Raw genomic sequence first — 21,216 nt, 5'->3', positions numbered from 1 at the left:
TGATTTTGTACTTTTCATTTTTAACTTGACGCTCTGATTTCTATATACAGTGATGAAATGTTCTGACTCATTTAACAAGTTCTAAGTAGCTTAAAATATATGTGCAATGAGGTTTTTAGCACATTTATAGCTTTCTTGAAAAATGCAGAGTACAACTTAGTTTCTTGACCTTACCTTGAAAACAAATTGCAAGAGGAATAGGAAAACTACATATTTTTCAAAGGGTTTTAATACTTAATAAAACTGCTTACCTTGTCGAAATTTTGCACTGAATACTTTTTAATATATTTTATACACCTACTCAAAAACATCACAAAGCTTAAACATTCTACTTCTAAGTAAGATAATAAACAATTTTACCAAATGTAAGATCTAAACTGCTTTAAACCTATGTATTAACCAAATTACTTTTACAAGAAAATGGCAAATACATTGTTACCATTAGCCAGCAACATTGCTATAAGATATTTGTAACTAAATACTGTAATTTTGTACTAAATCACGTACTAAATGTCGTTTTAAAGGGCAACTGACATTATAGTGATGCTATAGTGGTACTGCACTGAAAAGTGCTCTATTTATAATAGTGAATCTAACTAGATTGTACAGAACATCATTGTAATCAGTGGGATGATGGTTATGTCATTATATATTGTTTATTGTATGTCCCATAATAAACTAGCTTTAAATCTTATACAGTGGCATTCTGTAAAAAAAACAAAAACCTAAAAACGAGTCAGTATCAGAATCAAAGGAAGTTATTCTGCCGCAGAATTGAATTCTATGGGCTTGAAATGGTGAAAGACAAATAAGGAAGGGTGCATAGATAAAGGAGTGGAAGTGAGAATTGTCACACCATCCAGGGGTCAGCACTTCATCATATCTAAGGACTTCAAGTGAAACCTAGCAAGTTTACAAGTAGAAAAGTAAAATTACAATTGGAAGGCATACTATACAAGTCCAACCACAGAATATGTATACAGAAATAAGTAAAGTATCAGGGTTTTCACTCAATGGCCCTGTTCCCCATAGGACCCTAAACCATAACAATCTCAATACAGAATGAGGAGTTCAACCAGTAAAATTGAATCCACTTTATTGTATTTCCACTTTATTTAACACTTTATTATACGTGGTACTCATGAACCACATTAAAGAGAAAAATAGGAATATAGTAATAATTATCTGTATATCATGAAACAGAGAGTGTATATTTAAACAAATGGAGGTCATTTAGTTACTCCAATGGCCACTGGAGGGAATGCCCATCTGCCAACTTCAAGGCAGACCCCCTAGACGGGTCCTACTCTGACCCTTCACCTTGCTTCCTTGAGCTTCTGGCAAAGATAAATGATAAATTAACATATAAAATAAATTGATTAGGATCCAATGGGTTCTTCTTGAGGTTTGTTCAAGGTCCTTTTTTTTTTGAGTTTTGCACTTTTCAACAAACATCTTCTTTAAGAACATCTATTTGATACAGCCTTAGTGGCAAAGAATATTTTATGTGAACATTATAAGAATTAGATATTGATTGGAATGTAAATATTGTGCTTTATTTTTATTTGATGTGTTCAATAAAAATATGCATTTATTTTTGGTGCTTCATTTGGGGGTTTTGATTCTATTGGTTTATTTTTAGTTTTTCAATTGTTACTTTCTGTCTTTCCCTGGTACTTCTTGTTGGTCTACTCCATTGTAATAAAGATTTTTCCCTAATTCTTTTCCTTTTATTCACAATTCCTTTTGGGCCTTTTGGTGCCTTTTCCTTACCATTTTGTGGCTTGCATAGCTAATGCGTGCCAATCATTTGTGATCGGGCATGTGCATGAGACATGTATTTCTGGATCCTGTCCAAGATGTATGCTGGCTGGAATGCATATGCATTCCATTGTAAATAATTATGATCCAAAACTTCAGATTTTTGCTTTGGCGATCTGCGCTTTGTGATCGGCATTAACTTCTTTATTCCTTCTGTACGTTTTTTATTACACTATTCTGTTTGAGATTATCTATAGCTTGACTTTTTTTCTATATTCATGTTAAGATGTTTATGTATTGTACCATTTTTTTTAATGTGGTTTATTGACTATTTATTCATGTTTGTGGTTTACTTTGTATTCTCTGTACTTATCCCCTTAAGGACAGAGCTTCGGAAGCTTGTCTTTCACTTTATGACAACGGCATTTTTTGCTTTTTTTGCTGTTTGCGTTCAACTGCAATTTGCATTTGACTAATTTATTGCACCGATGCATATTATATACCGTTTTTTAAAGGACAGAAAGGGCTTTCATTTGATGTAACATATATATATATATATATATATATATATATATATATATACATGCTTATTTATTATAAAAAAATACAGAAAAATGCAAAAAAAATTAAAAATTTCGATTTTTTTTTACAGTTTTTGCAATAATAATGTGTGCCTAATTAGTGCAGGTTAAGGAAAGTAATTAAAAATAAATTCATTTAGTTGTTCTTATTTACAGAATATATAATGTGTCTGGGATTTTAAGTTTTTTTTGGTAGTTACAGGTCACAAAGCACAAGGAGTAAAATAAACTTTTAATGTGGAGCGATTTTAGAATTTGGTATGTTTGTCTTGTAAGCGTAATAGCCATAAAAGAAAACAAAATTGCCACACAAAAGTATATATTTATATAAAGTAGACACCACAGGCTATTTACCTAAGGTTGTTTTGACACTTTCTACGTAGCCATTTTACCGCCAACCTCTGCTAAATATTGGAGTAAAATTGTGTTTTTTGGGGGTTTTCGCACACAAACTTATAACAAAGAACTTCTCATTAGTATTTTGTAAAGTTGGTGTGTGCTATTCCTGTACAAAGTTTTATTATGTGTTCAGTTACTTCTGCTGAGTACAACGGTACCCCCATTGTATGTCTATGGTACTATTTTGTGAAGCTACAGTGCCATACAGGAGACCTGTCCTTTTCAGTATTCACAGTAGAATTTTGAGAGACGGATTTAATGAGCCTATGCTTCCATTTGGGGTATTATAACAGTTTGACTGTTCAAAAACACCCCACAAAGGCCTACCATTTGTAAAAGTAGACACTCCAGGTGCATATTGTGCCTTAACATGCCCCCATTTTTTTTACCATTACATGCCAAAGTATGTGGTAAAAAATAATTCTGTGCATTTTTTTCATACGGATTGCATTTTTGCTGGGCATTTTGTATATTTCATGTGTGCCACTAAGTTCAAACTCCCCAAATTATGCTCAGCTAAGTCTTCTGAGTAAAAGGACACCCCCATTGTATGTCTATGGCACTATTTTGTGAAGCTACAGTGCCATATAGGAGACCAAGCCATATCAGTTTTTACCGAACTTTGAATTTTGACGCCGGGCCTATGTGCAATTTCCAAGCATCTTCGCAGGTTTTAAATTCAAACTACCCCACAAAGGCCTACCATTTCTTAAAGTAAACAACGCAGGGTATTTCAAAAGGCATATTTTGAACCTTAGCGTGGGATCATTTTTCCGCTAGCTTGTACCAGGTGTAGTGGTAATAAGCGTTTTTTCTGCCTTTTTGACACACAAAGTGTGTTTTGCAAACCTTATGTGTACTACCACTGTATAATACTTCATATGTTGCTCAGCTATGTCTGCTGAGTACAAAAATACCCCCGTATGTACCTTTGCCAGGTATATGTGGACATCGGAGGGGCACATTTGGGACACAGCCATTCCATTTTTTTTCAAACTTTAAATTTTTTTACGTTAACCCCTAACTAGCAGTAAGCAGCACTAACAGTAAACTCCCCATTTTCCCATAACTCCCACCCACCCCAGCTAGCAATTAAATAAATTTAACCCCTGAGGGTTAAAAAATAAATAAAAGTTAATCGTCAGGGGTTAAAAAAAAATTAGATCACAGTATAATACTGTGATCTGTATTTTGATCACTGTAGGCAGTGATCGACTGGCAGGGAAGGGGTTAATTTTTATTTGGACTGGGTAAAGGGTTTATTTTTTTTTATTTTTTACTTAAACGTTATTAAAACTTTTTTTAACTTATTTTTTTAACTTTTTAAAGCTTATTTTTAAACTTTTTTTAATGTTAACCCCTAGTTAGCCTAATACTAAATCCCCCAGTTCCCCACTAACTTCCACCCTCCCCAGCTTGCTGAATTTATAATTTTAAAATATTTAAATTAATTAATAAAATAAATTTAACCCCTGAGGGTTAAAAAATATAATAATTAACCCTCAGGGGTTAAAAAAAAAAAATCAGATCATAGTAAAATGTAATCCCTGCCAATTGATCACTGTAGTCAGTGATCAATTGGCAGGGAAGGGGTTAATTTTTTATTAAAATGGGTAAAGGGGGGTAAAGGGGGGTGGGATTTTAAATACACTTTATTTTTTTGTCACCAGGGGGCAGGATCAACACTGATCCGTCTCCCTGCACTTCACACTGAACCCGGAAGTGCAGGGAGGCGGAGGTGAGTATAGAGAGCACATGTGCCCGCTCAGACATGCTGTCAGAGCGGGCACATGTACTGGGGCAGCCGGATCCGGTGCTCCCGGTCTGCCTCTAATGCAGAGGCAGACCGGAGCACCATTAACCCCACGATCGCCGCGATTGCGGCGATCTGGGGTTAATTTTAACGGGTGACGGACGAGGTCCGTCACTCGTCATTAACGCATTCCCCTGAGTGACGGACCTCATCCGTCACTCTTCGTTAAGGGGTTATATATGTTACTCATGTGTACACTCTCTTTTTTATGTTGTACAGATAATTGGTACTATATTCTTATTTTTGTCTTTAATGTTGTTCATGGGTACCAAGCAAATTTGGTTCACATAATACATTTGGTTAATTTTTACTGGTCGTAGTCCTCATTTGGTATTGAGATTGTTAAGTTTCCAAGTATAGTTATTTGCCTTAATGACGGGTTGACAGAAATTTCAGTACAACATTTGAGAAAAGCGTAATAGTTAAGACTAGATGAAAAAAGCATGTATATTTGTTATATTTGGTTGAAGGACACTTTTGCTTCAGGAAGGGTAAATGTTAAATATTGTTTTAGCATGAAGGAAGATGAATTAGGATATTGAGGAAATTTAAATAGTGTAGTAATGGCAATAGACTAATGCAGAATGTATTTGCTGACAGTGTTATGCACCAGTAAGAAGTTTAGTTATTCAGAGATTACATTATAGTCAGCATTTTAAGTCTAATTTAACTTCAAGGCTAATATGGCTTAACATTCACTGAATACAGTAGCTGGTAAAGGAGGATTGGTGATAAGAGAGCAAAGTACACTTAAGGTTTAGGCAGACTGCATTTCAGTTTATATTTTAATCTAATGTTGTGAATAGTCTTACATTTCAATATAATATTCTAGTTTGTATTTAAAACTAGTATAGGTATCTTTATTTTGAAATGAATGAAATTATAGCTAATTATAAAGATACTTCACTCTCTCCATGAAGAAACACCAAATGCAGAAGTTTACCCCTTTTATATCAGCTATCATACCTCCCAACATGTCCTGTCTATAAATCTTTGGTGGATGGAAGGAATTTAAAGGGGGCATCACCAACAACAGGAAGCACACAATAGGCACGGTCATGCAGGAGAGGGCTGCTTTATCAAAAAAAAGAGGACAGGTCAGCCTGAAAAGGAGCAGACCCAACAGGCATTCTGGCCGCCCCCAGCATTTCTGAAGCACTGCCTGCACGATCCTAATGTGTACTCTGTATTTTTCCAGAAAGCTATAAATGTCCTAAAAACTTATTGCACATTTATTTTAAGCTTCTAGGATCTAGGTTAAATGAGAACAGACAACGTGAGCGCTTTTCATGGTACGCTCATGCTATCTGCTTGGGGACAGTTCACTGGTGCCCCGGATGAGGGACACCAGGGAACTGAAGTGGGACAGCAGGAAAGCACCCCAAAATCAGGACTGTGCTGTCAAAAGTGGGACAGTTGACTGATACAAGCTATTGATTATTTTTTGATAATTGTAGCTCTTCTGTTTTGGCAGCTCTTTGCCTATGGGAAATAAGCAAATACATATTATAACATTTGAGTTAACTGAATTGATAAATGATGATATGCTGAAATAGTTATTGTTTTGTTAAAAAAAAATAATGGTTCTTCTTAAACAGAGGCATAACCATGGTATTCGGCACACAGTCATAGTGCATTGGTTTGCTCGCAACTCTCCAAGTCATCATGGCCTATCACATAGTGGTTATGGTGCAAAGAAGCTAAGGGTTACAAAGTCAACCCATGTTGATTGATACCCCAGTGGGCAGTGGCGTACATACCGGGGTCGCAGGGGTCGCGGCTGCGACCGGGCCCGGCCCACCAGGGGGCCCGGCCGCCCTGCGACACGGTATGTATGTCACTGGGCCAGCCTCTTCTCCTGGGGGGCCCAGGAGCCGGCCACCTCCGGGCCCCCCGAGGCTGGCCCTGCTGTCATCCGGCTGGCCGGTACTGCGGGCGCGCGAGGGAGCACTGTCTCCTGGGTGCTTCCTCTTCAGCTCCCTCGCGCACCGCACTGATACCGGAGCCGGAAGATGACGTCATCTTCCGGCTCCGGCATCAGTACGCGGCGCGCGAGGGAGCTGAAGAGGAAGCACCCAGGAGACAGTGCTCCCTCTCGCGCCCGCCAGCCTGCCTGCCCACCGGGTGACCGGCCCCCCAGGAGCCCAGCAGCACCACTGGACCCCAGGGAATCCCCTCAGCTCTCCCACAGGTAAGGAGGCTGGGGGGATTTAAAAAAAAAATTGTTTGTGAGTGTTAGTGTTAGTGAGTGTGTGTTAGAGTGTGAGTGTATGTTAGTGTGTGTTTGTGAGTGTATGTTAGTGTTAGTGAGTGTGTGTTAGAGTGTGAGTGTGTGTTTGTGAGTGTATGTTAGTGTTAGTGAGTATGTGTTAGAGTGTGAGTGTGTGTTAGTGTTAGTGAGTGTGTGTTAGGGTGTGAGTGTGTTTGTGAGTGTGAGTGTATGTTAGTGTTAGTGAGTGTGTGTTAGAGTGTGAGTGTGTGTGTGTGTTTGTGAGTGTGAGTGTATGTTAGTGAGTGTGTGTTTGTGAGTGTATGTTAGTGTTAGTGAGTGTATGTTAGAGTGTGTTTGTGAGTGTGAGTGTATGTTAGTGTTAGCGAGTGTGTGTTTGTGAGTGTGAGTGTATGTTAGTGTGTGTGAGTGTATGTTAGTGTGTGTGAGTGTGTGTTAGTGTGTGAGTGTGAGTTAGTGTGTGTGAGTGTATGTTAGTGTGTGTTTGTGAGTGTGAGTGTATGTTAGTGTGTGTGAGTGTATGTTAGTGTGTGTTTGTGAGTGTTAGTGTGTGAGTGTATGTTAGTGTGTGAGTGTGTGTTAGAGTGTGAGTGTGTGTTAGTGTGTGTGAGTGTATGTTAGTGTGTGAGTGTGAGTGTATGTTAGTGTGTGTGAGTGTGTGTTAGCGTGTGTGTGTTAGTCTTAGAGTGTGTGTGTGAGTGTATGTTAGTGTGTGTGTGTTAGAGTGTGTGTTAGTGTGTGTGTCTGTTACTGAGTATGTTTGTGTGCATCTGTTAGTGAGTGTGTATGTATGTCTGTCACTGAGTGTGTGTCTGTCAGTAAATGTGTGCGTCTGTTCATGAGAGTCTGTGTGTGTGTGTCTTAAGCACTTACCTTTCTCCAGCGCCGGACTCCCTTGGCGCTGGGAATCTCTCCGCCTCTCAACTCCGAATACGCATGCGTGGCAAGAGCCACGCGCGCATTCAAACCGCCCATAGGAAAGCATTATTCAATGCTTTCCTATGGACGTTCAGCGTCTTCTCACTGTGATTTTCACAGTGAGAATCGCAGAAAATCCTCTAGCGGCTGTCAATGAGACAGCCACTAGAGGCTGGATTAACCCTCAGTGAAACATAGCCGTTTCTCTGAAACGGCTATGTTTTCAGCTGCAGGGTTAAAACTAGAGACCTGGCACCCAGACCACTTCATTGAGCTGATGTGATCTGGGTGTCTGTAGTGGTCCTTAAAGTGTATGTGTTTATGCATGCACTGGCGTACATACCGTGGTCACACAGGTCACAGCCCTGCGACCCGGTGCCCGCCGCCATGTGTTGCGGCGCGCGGGGGGGCCCACGGATCATTTTTCGCACCGGGGCCCCATGGGTTGTGTGTACGCCACTGCCAGTGGGTCCATTCTGTCTCTTTACTCCCTCACTTTGTCTACCCACATTCTCTGTTTTTCCACTCTATTCCATGCCCAAACCTCAAATTCTGTCTGTCCACTCTTTATTTTGTTTGTTCACCACTATTTTTCAGTCCTACCAACCCACATTTTCTGTCTGTTTACCTCCACCCCATTTTCTGTCCTCTTCCATTTTGCCTATTTTCATTCTGACCACCTAACATCCCTGTCTGCCCTCATTCTGTTTGTCCACCACTCTCTCTCGGTCTGTCCTCCCCCAATTGTCTGTTTGTTGAACCCATTCTGTCTGTCCACTTCTGATTTTTAGTTTGTCCACTCCCAACACTTCCATTCTGTCTGTCCATCCTCCCATTCTCTGACTATCAATCCCCATTCTCTGTTTGTCCAACCCTATTTTGTATGAGAAGGGAATGAAATGAGGGGAGGATATTAATTTAAGTTTCTGCCCCCTCCACTCACTACAAGCCAGACTGTCAGGAGAGCAAGAATATGCTCTGCCATGGTCCTGCTTCGCTATGCTGCATGCACCCCCATCCTTGCTGTCATCCAGAGAGGTGGTTAACTCCCCCCCCCCCCCCCTCAATTTTGCTACTATTCTTTTATACAAATAAATACATTGGTGGCACAGGGTCAGCTCAAGACATTGTGCTGCCTGGGTCCAAGGATAAAATGCAAAATTGTTGCTCGTGTTTGCACTCAATTACTAAACGGTGCAGGTATTTAGAGGTATTCCCCATAAGTAACCTCGAGTAAGGCCGAGGATAACTTATGCCTTACGATTATCCACACTCCATTGCTAATATACGGATTGAAAATACACGTCCAGCATACATTTTTGGCGTCTAGGAACAAGTCTGACTACTGGAGTACTGAGGACAACGATCACCTGAACTTTTGATTGAAACTTTCAATGTGGTGAGATCCAACCATACTGATACTAAATATATATATATATATATATATATATATATATATATATAGTGAACTCTCAAAGGACTTAAAACATATATTTTTTCTTTTTTTTACTTTTTTCTCATTTTCTTTTTTCACTTTTTTCACTTTTTTCATTTTTTTTTTTTTTTTTTTTTTTGTGTATACATCCTTTTTCTTTAAAAAAGATTACTCAGGAATGGATCCATCTGAACATTGGTCAATGTAGATTACTCTACATAGCCTAGGATGTGTGGATATATATTTGTATCATAGATTAATTTTATGAAGGGGATCATCAGAATGCTATGGTGTACATATTTTGTAGATATATGAATTTAGACATTTAGTGTATAATCCATTAAATTTAACTTTTTTGCATATCGAATAGAGACTTACTCATTACTTTTCTTACATGTAATAATACATATGAGTGCGGTATTTAATTATTGTTTTGCAAGGATAAAATGCTGCCACCTCACTAAAACCATGCCCACCAAACCACACCCACAGCCATTATGTGTGCCCTTCTCTCTTCCCCCATATCTTCCCTTACTTAGAATATAGAGAAGTCAATAAACAAAGCCAAAGTCAAAAACCAGGTAGAAAACTAATAACAGGAACGCGCTCTGGGACAACCACAAGGGAAACCACGACAGGGCGCTGAGCAGGATGAGAACTGGGCCTAAATACCCCTCCTTTAGTTATGATAGGCTGTAACCGGCCTTTGACCCCAAAGTCAGTTACCAGGTTTAATTTGCACAATTGCTGCTCAGCATTAACCCTGGATTAGGTTGCTGTTCAGCACAACTTTTCCTGTGTGGACAGTAAATGTAATTAACCAAATTTCTACAAGTGGATGAATACGTGACATTACCCCCCACCTGAAGAATGCCCACCGGGCAGACAGGACCAGGCTTGAGAGGAAATTTAGCGTGAAAAGCGCGGATCTTACGGCCCGCATGCAGGTCAGGAGCCGAAACCCAAGAACGATCAGCAGGACTGTAACCTTTCCAAACAACCAAGTACTGTAAAGTGCCCTGAGAAAACCTAGAATCCACAATAGAAGATACCTCATACTCCTCCTGACCACCCACCACCACCGGAGGGGGAGGAACACAAGGAACAGTATATCTATTGCAGACAAGAGGTTTGAGAAAGGACACATGAAAAGTGTTGGGAATCCCTAAAGATGCAGGAAGAGCCAGAGAGTAAGACACTGGATTGATCCTACGAAGCACTCTATAGGGACCAAGGAATCTGGGGGCAAACTTCATGCTAGGGACCTTAAGCTTGATGTTGCGAGATGACAACCAAACCCGGTCCCCCACCTGGTACACCGGGTTGGCACTCTTACGCTTATCAGCAAAATGTTTGAAGCATTCAGCAGCAGCATCTAGAGCAGTTTGAACCTCAACCCAGGTATCCCGAATGGAGGCCAGATGCTCATCCAGAGCAGGAATGGCAGTATCAGAAAATACCGCAGGGAGAACCGTAGGATGCCTACCATTATTGACAAAAAATGGACTGTGCCCAGAGGAGTCATGAACAGCATTGTTTCTAGCGAACTTGGCCCACGGGAGTAGTTCGGACCAATTGTCCTGTGTGCTATTAATAAAACAACGCAAATAAACTTCTAATGACTGGTTAGCCCTCTCAGCTGTACCATTGATCTGTGGATGGTAGGAGGAGGAGAAGGAGAGATGAATCCCAAAATGTTTAGTGAATGCCCTCCAGAACCTGGACACAAACTGAGAGCCCCTATCAGACACAATATTGTGAGGGATGCCATGCAAACGGACAATTTCACGTATGAAAATTAGGACCAATTCTTGCGAAGATGGCAACTTCTTGAGAGGAATGAAGTGAGCAATCTTAGAAAATCGGTCTACAACCATGAGAATAGAAGTGAACCCAGCAGAGCTAGGAAGCTCAACAATAAAGTCCATGGATAAGTGGGACCATGGAATATCAGGAACAGGAAAAGGCTGCAACAGGCCACAAGGAAGTGCATGAGTCACCTTAGAAACTGCACACACAGAACATGCCTGCACATACTCCTTTACATCTTTCCTGAGTGAATCCCACCAAAATGATCTAGTGATCGCGGCAGTAGACTTATTGATGCCCGGCAGTCCAGCAGTTATATTGTCATGGAACACTTTCATGATATTAACCCTTTCACATAGGGGAACGAACAGTTTATCACACGGTTTACCACTGGGCGCCAGTAAGGTGCCAAGCAGTGGAGAAGACAGTGAGAGGACAGTAGTAGCAATAATGCACTCTGGTGGAATAATAGGAGATGTCACCTGTTCCGGAGCTGACTCATTATCAAATTGCCTGGACAAGGCATCAGCCTTGGTATTTTTAGAACCAGGTCTATAAGTAATGAGAAAGTTAAAACGTGAAAGGAACAGTGACCATCTAGCCTGTCTGGAAGACAAACGTTTGGCATCCCCTATATATGGCAGATTTTCCTGGTCGGTTATGATCAACAGGGGGTCCTTGGAACCCTCCAGAAGATGTTGCCACTCCTTGAGGGCAAGAATAATGGCCAACAGTTCTCTATTGCCAATATCGTAGTTGCGCTCAGCAGGAGACATCTTTCTGGAGAAGTAGCCACAAGGATGCAATGGTGTTCCCTGGCTTTCTCTCTGAGAGAGAACAGCCCCAACCCCTGTCTCAGATGCATCAACCTCCAATATAAAAGGTTTACTGGTGTCAGGATGTTTTAGTATGTCCGCAGAGGCAAATCTTTGTTTAAGAGTCTCAAAAGCATTCACAGCCTCTTTGGACCATACCGTGCTACTAAACCCTTTGCGAGTCATATTAGTGATTGGGGCTATTACAGAAGAAAAACCATTGATGAATCTTCTGTAATAGTTGGCAAAACCAATAAACCTTTGAATGGCTTTTAAACTAGAGGGTAATGGCCAGTGTAGTACAGCCTCTAGTTTTTTAGGATCAATTTGAAATCCTGATGCAGAGATGTTGTAACCCAAAAGTGGACTTCAGGCTGGTCAAATATGCACTTTTCTAATTTACAATTAAGTTTATTTTTCAACAACTTCTGCAGAACCTGTTTCACATGGGAGTGGTGAGTTTGAAGATCAGGGGAATACAAAATATCATCCAAATAAACCAAGACAAATGAGTAAATGAATTCCCTGAGAACATCATTTATAAAGTCTTGGAATACGGCCGGGGCGTTGCATAACCCAAATGGCATTACCAGATATTCATAGTGTCCGCTACGGGTATTAAATGCCGTCTTCCACTCATGATTCTCTTTAATTCTAACCAAATTGTAAGCGCTCCTAAGGTCAAGCTTAGTAAATACTTTAGCTCCCTGAAGTCTATCGAACAATTCGGAAATGAGTGGGATAGGGTATGCATTTTTTACAGTGATTTTATTAAGTGCCCTGTAGTCTATGCAAGGGCGTAACTCACCACCCTTTTTCTCAACAAAAAAGAATCCAGCACCAGCTGATGAGGATGACTTTCTTATGTGCCCTTTGCTCAAGGATTCTTTGATGTATTCCTCCATTATTTTACTCTCCTGGGGAGATAAGGCATAAACTGCCCCCTTAGGTGGCATAGCGCCTGGAAACAGGTTAATGGCACAGTCATATGCTCTGTGGGGAGGCAATACATCGGATTGAGCCTTATTAAACACCTCCTGAAGTTCTCGGTATTGTATGGGAACTCCAGGAGTTTGGGGAGTGGTAGTGGGAAGGTCAATAGTATCCAATCTCTTTAGTGCTGGTTTTATACATCTCCCCATACACCCTTTACCCCATTCTAATATCTCCCCATTAGCCCAGTCAATATAGGGATTGTGCTTACTCAGCCAAGGAAACCCTAATATGATAGGACATGATGGAGAAGTAATAACCTGAAACGTCATCTCCTCCCTATGGGAGGCCCCAATGGAGATCGTAATATGGACAGTTATGTGGGTTATAAGCGGTTGTGTGAGTGGTCTACCATAAATAGCCTCTACAGCTAGCGGCGTAGGTCTCTCCCTGACCTTTATCTCATTACCCCTAATAAACTGGACATCAATAAAATTTCCAGCAGCACCTGAGTCCATTAGGGCATTGCAAGAAAACTTATTGTTATCAAGGGAAATAGATACCTCAAGGAGGAATCTACTTTTGTTTTTGTTAGTGGACAACTCCATCACACCTAAGATCTGTCCCCTTAAGGTTCTTAGGTGCGGAAGTTTTCCGGACGCACTGGACAATTAGTTATCATATGTCCCTTTCTACCGCAATATAGGCATAACCCCTCCCTTCTCCTATACTGTTTTTCGTCATCCGACAGTCTAGTGACCCCCAACTGCAAAGGTTCGGGTTTGGACTGTACAGGGAGGTTAGACAAAACAGGTTTAGAGAATTGAGGTGCTAGGGACATAGCCGTACTTCTGGTCTTGCTTCTGGTGACTTCTCTGAGTCTTAACCTATTATCAATATGCATGGCAAACGTAATAAATTCGTTAAGACTCTTAGGTAATTCTTTGGCGGTTACCTTGTCTGATGTGCATTAGGGCAGTGGAGGCGTCATCCTCTCTACCCAATGGCTCAAACATGAGCTTGAATTCAGCAAGGAATTCCTGGTAATTATGAGCTATGCTCCGATAACTCTCCCACACTGGATTAGCCCAGGCAAGGGCCTTGACCTTTAATTGATTCATTAGATAACCAATTTTTGCTCTGTCCGTGGGGAACGACCCTGGTGAGGCCTCAAAATGGTACTCCACCTGATTGAGAAAACCCCTGCATTCCTGAATATTGCCATCAAACTGTAGGGATGGCGATAAGGAGATGCTAGGAGTCTTATTAACAGTGGGTGGAGGTACACAGGGTAGAGGTGCTATAGGAGGAGACGCTGCAGGCTGCAGATGCTCCGTTCTAGCGAGAAGCGTACTGAAAGCCTGAGCGAATTGATCCATGCAGTCATCATTCTCCTCTAATTTCCACTCGCAAGCAGCTATGTGCTGACACAGTTCTACAGGATCTATGGCCATGTCGTAATGTCAGGATTACTGTTTGATCCAGCACGTAGAACTGTATAGCACGGATGACAAATAAGTAACGTATTACCGGTCCTTAGAATGGCCGGATTTAACGTACATAGAATAGTCAAAATACTAGCCGAGGTCAGGGAACACAGAAAGGGACGCAGCGATGAGGAAAGCCAGGAGTCAGGATACCAGAATATAGAGAAGTCAATAAACAAAGCCAAAGTAAAAAAACAGGTATAAAACTAATAACAGGAACGCGCTCTGGGACAACCACAAGGGAAACCACTACAGGGCGCTGAGCAGGATGAGAACTGGGCCTAAATACCCCTCCTTTAGTTCTGATAGGCTGTAACCGGCCTTTGACCCCAAAGTCAGTTACCAGGTTTAATTTGCACAATTGCTGCTCAGCATTAACCCTTCTGTGGATTAGGTTGCTGCTCGGCACAACTTTTCCTGTGTGGACAGTAAATGTCATTAACCACTTTTCTATAAGCGGATGAATACGTGACACCAGGTTTCATTTTCACAGTTGCTGCTCAGCATTAACCCTTCTGTGGATTAACGAAAAAGGGTAGTACTAGCGCTAATCTTTAGAAGTGAAAAAAAACGGATAAGCAGCTTAAACACCAATTCTTATCTTTAAAATGGATCTAGTGGTAAAGTGCTGGTGCAGCGCTATATTATTTATAACAGTCGTGAATATGCTCTTAGTGTATAAATATGAATAAACAGTACCTTCTAGGTAAACACAAAGTGTCCTAAGTTGATATTCAATACCTTAAAGATAAACAGAATATACCAAACATAGTGTAAACTGTGACAATAAAAGTTTTTTGAAATAAGAGTGAAAAATTCCCACTCACACTTTAGAGAGCTAATAGTGTATAGCTCAATTTAGTAGCCCATGGGGTCCGTGAAGGCGACCCTATCCCTTCTTTTTACTGGATATTCTTTCCTTTGACTTCTGAAATGTTGAAAAGCATATATGGTGCAATACCTTATGGTTCCAATAGGGTATAAAAAGAACAAGTTTGTACTTACAAACACAGAGCCATCCACATCGGCTCTGATCAAGGGTGTATGTGGTTAAGGCCCACACGCCTTCTTTAAAAGAGCAGGAACAATGCCAGCAGTGTTGAAAAAATATATAAATATACTTTATTTACATAAAACTATATATAACAATATAAAAACACTGACTAGGCATATAAAAAGTCCAAATAAATAAAGACCGATCTTCTCCAGATTCCAGGATGCGTTTCGCTGTAGCAGCTTCTTCAACTGGATATAAAAAAATCGGAAAAGTCTCTATATAGACTCGATATCTGTATAGACCTGGAATCTGCTCGGTTGCTGCTCGGCACAACTTTTCCTGTGTGGACAGTAAATGTAATTAACCACATTTCTATAAGCTGATGAATACGTGACACTAATACATGCACACCCTGCCTAATAGACACCCATATACTGCCTAATAGACACACACTGCCTAATACATACACACACACATACTGCTTAATAGACACACACTGCCTAACACATACATACACACTGCCAAATACATACACACTACCTAATACATGAACACACTGCTTAGTACACACACACACTGCCTAATACACACACACAAACACTGCCTATTACACACACACTGCCTAATACATACATGCACTGCCTAACAGACACACAAGACCTAATAGATACACACACTGCTTAGTACACACACACGACCTAATACATACACACATGCACAGCAAGCAGCACTTCCTTACATACACATGGCGGTTGGAGAAACGCCAAGCAGCCCATTAGAAGTACCTCTCCCATGCACATAGCATGGGATGGCAGCTCCTTGATGGTGATCCCTCGTGGTATCCTGCTCTTCCGGATCCACATCTTGCTAGTGGGGAGATAAGTAATGTAGTTACTGCTTCGGCCCAGAAACACACCTCGTACTCCATCCCCAACAGCTTGTGTTCATGTGGGGGCACTGCAGACAGCCAGCACAGTTGCTGAGAGCGCAACTTAATCTAAGTGGAGCACAGGCCGTGGATTAGGTTGCTGCTCGGCACAACTTTTCCTGTGTGGACAGTAAATGTCATTAACCACATTTCTATAAGCGGATGAATACGTGACACTAATACATGCACACTCTGCCTAATAGACACCCATATACTGCCTAATAGACACACACTGCCTAATACATACACACACACATACTGCCTAATAGACACACACTGCCTAACACATACATACACACTGCCAAATACATACACACTACCTAATACATGAACACACTGCTTAGTACACACACACTGCCTAATACACACACACAAACACTGCCTATTACACACACACTGCCTAATACATACATGCACTGCCTAACAGACACACAAGACCTAATAGATACACACACTGCTTAGTACACACACACGACCTAATACATACACACATGCACAGCAAGCAGCACTCCCTTACATACACATGGCGGTTGGAGAAACGCCAAGCAGCCCATTAGAAGTACCTCTCCCATGCACATAGCATGGGATGGCAGCTCCTCGATGGTGAGCCCTCGTGGTATCCTGCTCTTACGGATCCACATCTTGCTAGTGGGGAGATAAGTAATGTAGTTACTGCTTCCGCCCAGAAACACACCTCGTACTCCATCCCCAACAGCTTGTGTTCATGTGGGGGCACTGCAGACAGCCAGCAAAGTTGCTGAGAGCGCAACTTAATCTAAGTGGAGCACAGGCCGTGGGTAAATTGGGCATGGGGACACGTATGGAGTGGAGGTATGGAATAATTTAGGGGATACCTGCTTCCCTTTAGCGGCCCTCAATGGGGGGAGTGTGATAAGCAGCATAGGAACATGCTTTGACAGGAGTGACAAAATGCTGCCCCTGTAATTGTGCCGCCTGGAGTCATGGCCCCACTGTAGCCTATGGACAGCCCGGCCCTATGCTGCTACATACTATAGTTTACAGTAAAGTTCATATTATATTATATTATTATTGTTCTATTTTACATTAAAACTATCATCTTGAACTTAAGGATAATAACTCTTTATCACATAGGTACCCCTTAAGGACACAACTTCTGGAATAAAAGGGAAGCATGACAGAATATTTCCGTCATATGTCCTTAAGGGGTTAATAATAATGAATTTACACCATTGATCACGTTAAATCAAAATGTAATCAACAACTAAAACGCTATTTTCTCTTTTTTTTATAGGGTTATGATGATGGTTTTGGAGATGATTATGAAGAGCAGAGTTATGAAGAATATGACAACAATTATACAACACAAACAGAGAGGTACGTGTGTGTGAGAGCCTGTTAAATTGTCTTTTAAACCTCATAGCTCCCACTTTGTACATCATACATACATTTTCTCTGTGAAACATGTGAAACACACATTCAAAAAAAATGATCAGGGATATCACATTTTCACATCTTTTATAATATATATTTATAATAATATAACTAATTAATTTACAGAAGTCCAGGCAAAATAGTATGTGCTAAGCACTGCTTAGTACAGCGGAAATTAGATGAATGCTATTGAGATTAATTTATTGCAGCTTCAGCCACTAACAACAGCAATTGATATTCCCCCATCCAAAAATCTTTAAAGTTTCCAGTGGCAAATACTCTCCTTGTTCACCATAGGAGTCAAAGAAGGAGTGCAACAATCTAACTACTGACATGCAAATGTGGGCAACAAAATCTACAGGTCCATACTTATGTATATTAGTGTTGTTTACCCTTTGCATGTCAGTGTGTTTGTCATTGGTAGTGTATGTTTGTGTCTGTTTTTATTTGATTTTTTATTTTTAATCTGGATCTTGACATGTGTTTCTCAGTCTTTCAGTGTTGTGTCTGTGTTTATTTATTATTATTATTATTATTATTATTAATAATAATATTATTTGAATGAGTGTGGCATGTAGCATATCCGAGTGACTAGACTGCCAATATATCAGCAGTATATGTGCCCAGGCACAAAGAAATAACTAAAATAAGAACACAATTATAAGTGTATACAAGATATAATACAGTGCACCATGTGTTCTAGAAAAATAATAATACTTTAATAGTACTTAAAAAAAACAAAAAAAACTATGTAGGTTATTTTCAATCATAAAGGTTAAATCGAAGACAAAAGTTGCAATTCTACAGAAATTAATTTACCTAAAATATAAAACTTTAAAAAGATTCTAACTCGATGGGCATGGTCTGGCAGCCAACTTGAATGGCAGCATAGCTTGAGAGCTCCCATGCATCCACCCGCAATCCCGCAGCTGTAACCAGCATCGCAACTCACAACCTACGGTTAGATGTCCTACCTAGGCTCTGGAGGTACACCACACTTTGATGATCTCCATTCCCAGACTTGTGCATGACTGCCGCCCGCGTCGCTGGGGAGGGGGGTAGCAGGCCCTACTCCAGACCTGATCCATGCTGGGATGCCAAGGTGACTATATAGGGACCCTCAGGGATAACACCATCGCCACTGCTGTGAAACTAAACATACTACATAATGGCTCTGAAGGTCCTATCACTTAATGTCAAAGGGCTAAACTCCCCAAACAAATGCAGGTTGCTCATGAGAGATATAAAAGCCAAAAAAAGTTGATATTGCACTCCTGCAGTAGACACACCTCCCCAGGTTGGCACCCATAAGATTGATTGACAAGACATACACAATGGTACATGAGGCATGAATGATGCTGAAGCAAGCAGGGGTAGCAATCCTGATCCATAAACGGAGGCCATTCTAAATAACGGTCGCCCAGGTTGATCCAGAGGGGTGTTACATTTACATTGGGGGGACTCTCTATAACACAAAAATACATACGTATATGCTTCTAACGAGCCAAATTCCCTATTCTGGTCAAATCTAGAGACACTGGTGGCCGGAGTGGGAGGAGGGTTGCTTATGGTCAGAGGAAACGTTAATGCGGTGACTTGTCCGTCGGTTGACTGTAGCTCCAAACCAGTTACCATGAGGTCACAGGGGAGAGGGGGGCAAGATAAATTACTTCACACATTCTTGACACATACTGGGCGACTACAGCACCCAGACACACAAGACTTTACATTCTACTCAGCGCCCCATAATACATACTCTAGAATAGACAATATATTTCTTAATGGGACGGGGACAATATACAGGAATTGACCCGGATAGCTATCAAAGAGTATTTTGAGCTCAACACAAACCCAGAAACGAACCACACTTTGATATGTGCGGCTCACAAGTCTGTCTTCAGTGGATACTTCATAAAAATAGCCACACATAAAACGCAAACTAAAACAAAATTATTACTAGAGTTACAATCAGCACTAAGGAAAACTGAGCAACAACAAAAAAACAAATCCAACAAATACAAAATTAAGAGCACTTAATGCCCTCAGACACTCAATAAAATAAATTTCACTAGAAGTATCCTGTTCGATATTATGGTCCAAAAGATTATTCTATGAGAAAGCAAGCAAAATGGACACCCTCCTGGCCAGAGTCTTACGACCAAGAATGGGACACAAACCCATAACCAAAATACGTACTGAAACCAATACAGTAGTCACAACACCAGACGCTATTAATGAAGTGTTTGCAACATACTTTTCGGTCCTATATAATCAGTCACCCAATCTTACGAATGACAATACAGCATACACCACGGACCTACATAGGTTTTTATCAGAACTTACCATACCAAGGGTAACTGGGGAAGAGGCAGCAACGCTGAAGGACCCAATCACACAAGGTGAAGTGGAGATGGCCATAGCATCTCTCAAGGGAAACAGAACCCCGGGACCGGACAGCTATGACATTAGCTACTACAAACGATTTAGAGACGTATTAGCCCCCCACCTCACGACTCTAGGTAATCACTTCACGCAGGGAGGAACGCCTGATACGGACATGGCAATGGCCAACATAGTACTCCTACCGAAATCGGAAAAAGACAATACACTGGCCCCAATCTACAGACCAATATCACTCATTAACACTGACCACAAAATATTCACAAAAATCCTAGCATCCAGACTCACACCCCTCCTTCCTCAACTGATCCCCCCAGACAAGGTTGGCTTTATACCAGGGCAACAACTGTATGAAAATACCTGACGGGAGTGGACCTAATATGGGCAGAATCCAGGATGCCTTCTCTAGCGCTTTCATTAGACGCAGAGAAAGCATTTGACAGGGTGCTGTGGCTGTACATATTCAACCTACTCCATTTTCAGGGGTTCCCTGAAACCTTTGTTATAGCATTAAAGGCTCTATACACGGACATATGAGTGCAGAAGAGAACACAAAGGTGCAAAGAGAACACCATTCTCACTAGGCAACAGAACCAGAGAGAGGTGCCCCTTATCCCCACTACTGTTCGCCCTGACGCTGGAACCACTCTTACAAGCTGTCAGACAGCACCCAAACATTCAGGGGGTAGAGGTGATGGGAAAACCCTTCACGGTGTCAGCATACGCCGATGATATCCTCCTAACCCTCCGTAAACTATTAGAATCCCTGCGTCATTTAACGTTAATACTAGACCGTTTTGGGTATCTAGCGGGCTACAAAATCAATTTCACTAAACAGTGGCTATGCCCCGGACAAGGCACTCATCCGCAGCCGACATCACGTATAAATAAATACGGAAGAATTAATGTATTTGGGCATTCGTCTAACAGCGAATCACATATCACTATTTACTATATCCCCCTGTTCCAAACCTTCACCAGAGAGTTAGACCAATGGACAGACAGACCTATCTCCTGGTTGGGACGCATACATTCAATTAAAATGAACATCCTATCGTGATTATTATTTCTATTTCAATCTATTTCTATTTCAAGAGTTACCAGGGGTGACCTAGCAGGCATACAAAGGGCAATAAATATATTCATATGGCAAAATAAACGCCCAAGATCAGCCTTGTATACCACCCAACACTGAGAGGGAGCTTGGGACTGCCCAACCTTCACCAATATTACCTAGCGGCACAACTAACCCAGATTATACAGTGGCACACACCCCCGACAAGAGATACTGGGTAGA

General features: G+C 41.1%; 1 protein-coding gene across 1 annotated transcript in view; it reads left to right on the top strand.

Moving 5' to 3' along the window:
- KHDRBS2 (KH RNA binding domain containing, signal transduction associated 2) overlaps window positions 1-21,216 on the top strand; it is a 595,075-nt gene that overhangs the window by 439,934 nt on the left and 133,925 nt on the right. The window contains exon 7 of the mRNA XM_063442960.1: window positions 17,380-17,462. Within this exon, the coding sequence (XP_063299030.1) occupies window positions 17,380-17,462 (83 nt within the window). The remainder of the gene's footprint in view (window positions 1-17,379; window positions 17,463-21,216) is intronic.

Source organism: Pelobates fuscus, chromosome 2, assembly GCF_036172605.1.
Source record: "Pelobates fuscus isolate aPelFus1 chromosome 2, aPelFus1.pri, whole genome shotgun sequence".
NCBI lineage: Eukaryota > Metazoa > Chordata > Amphibia > Anura > Pelobatidae > Pelobates > Pelobates fuscus.
The sequence above is the reverse complement of the archived record's forward strand: the minus strand, read 5'-3'. Positions and strand labels throughout refer to the sequence as shown.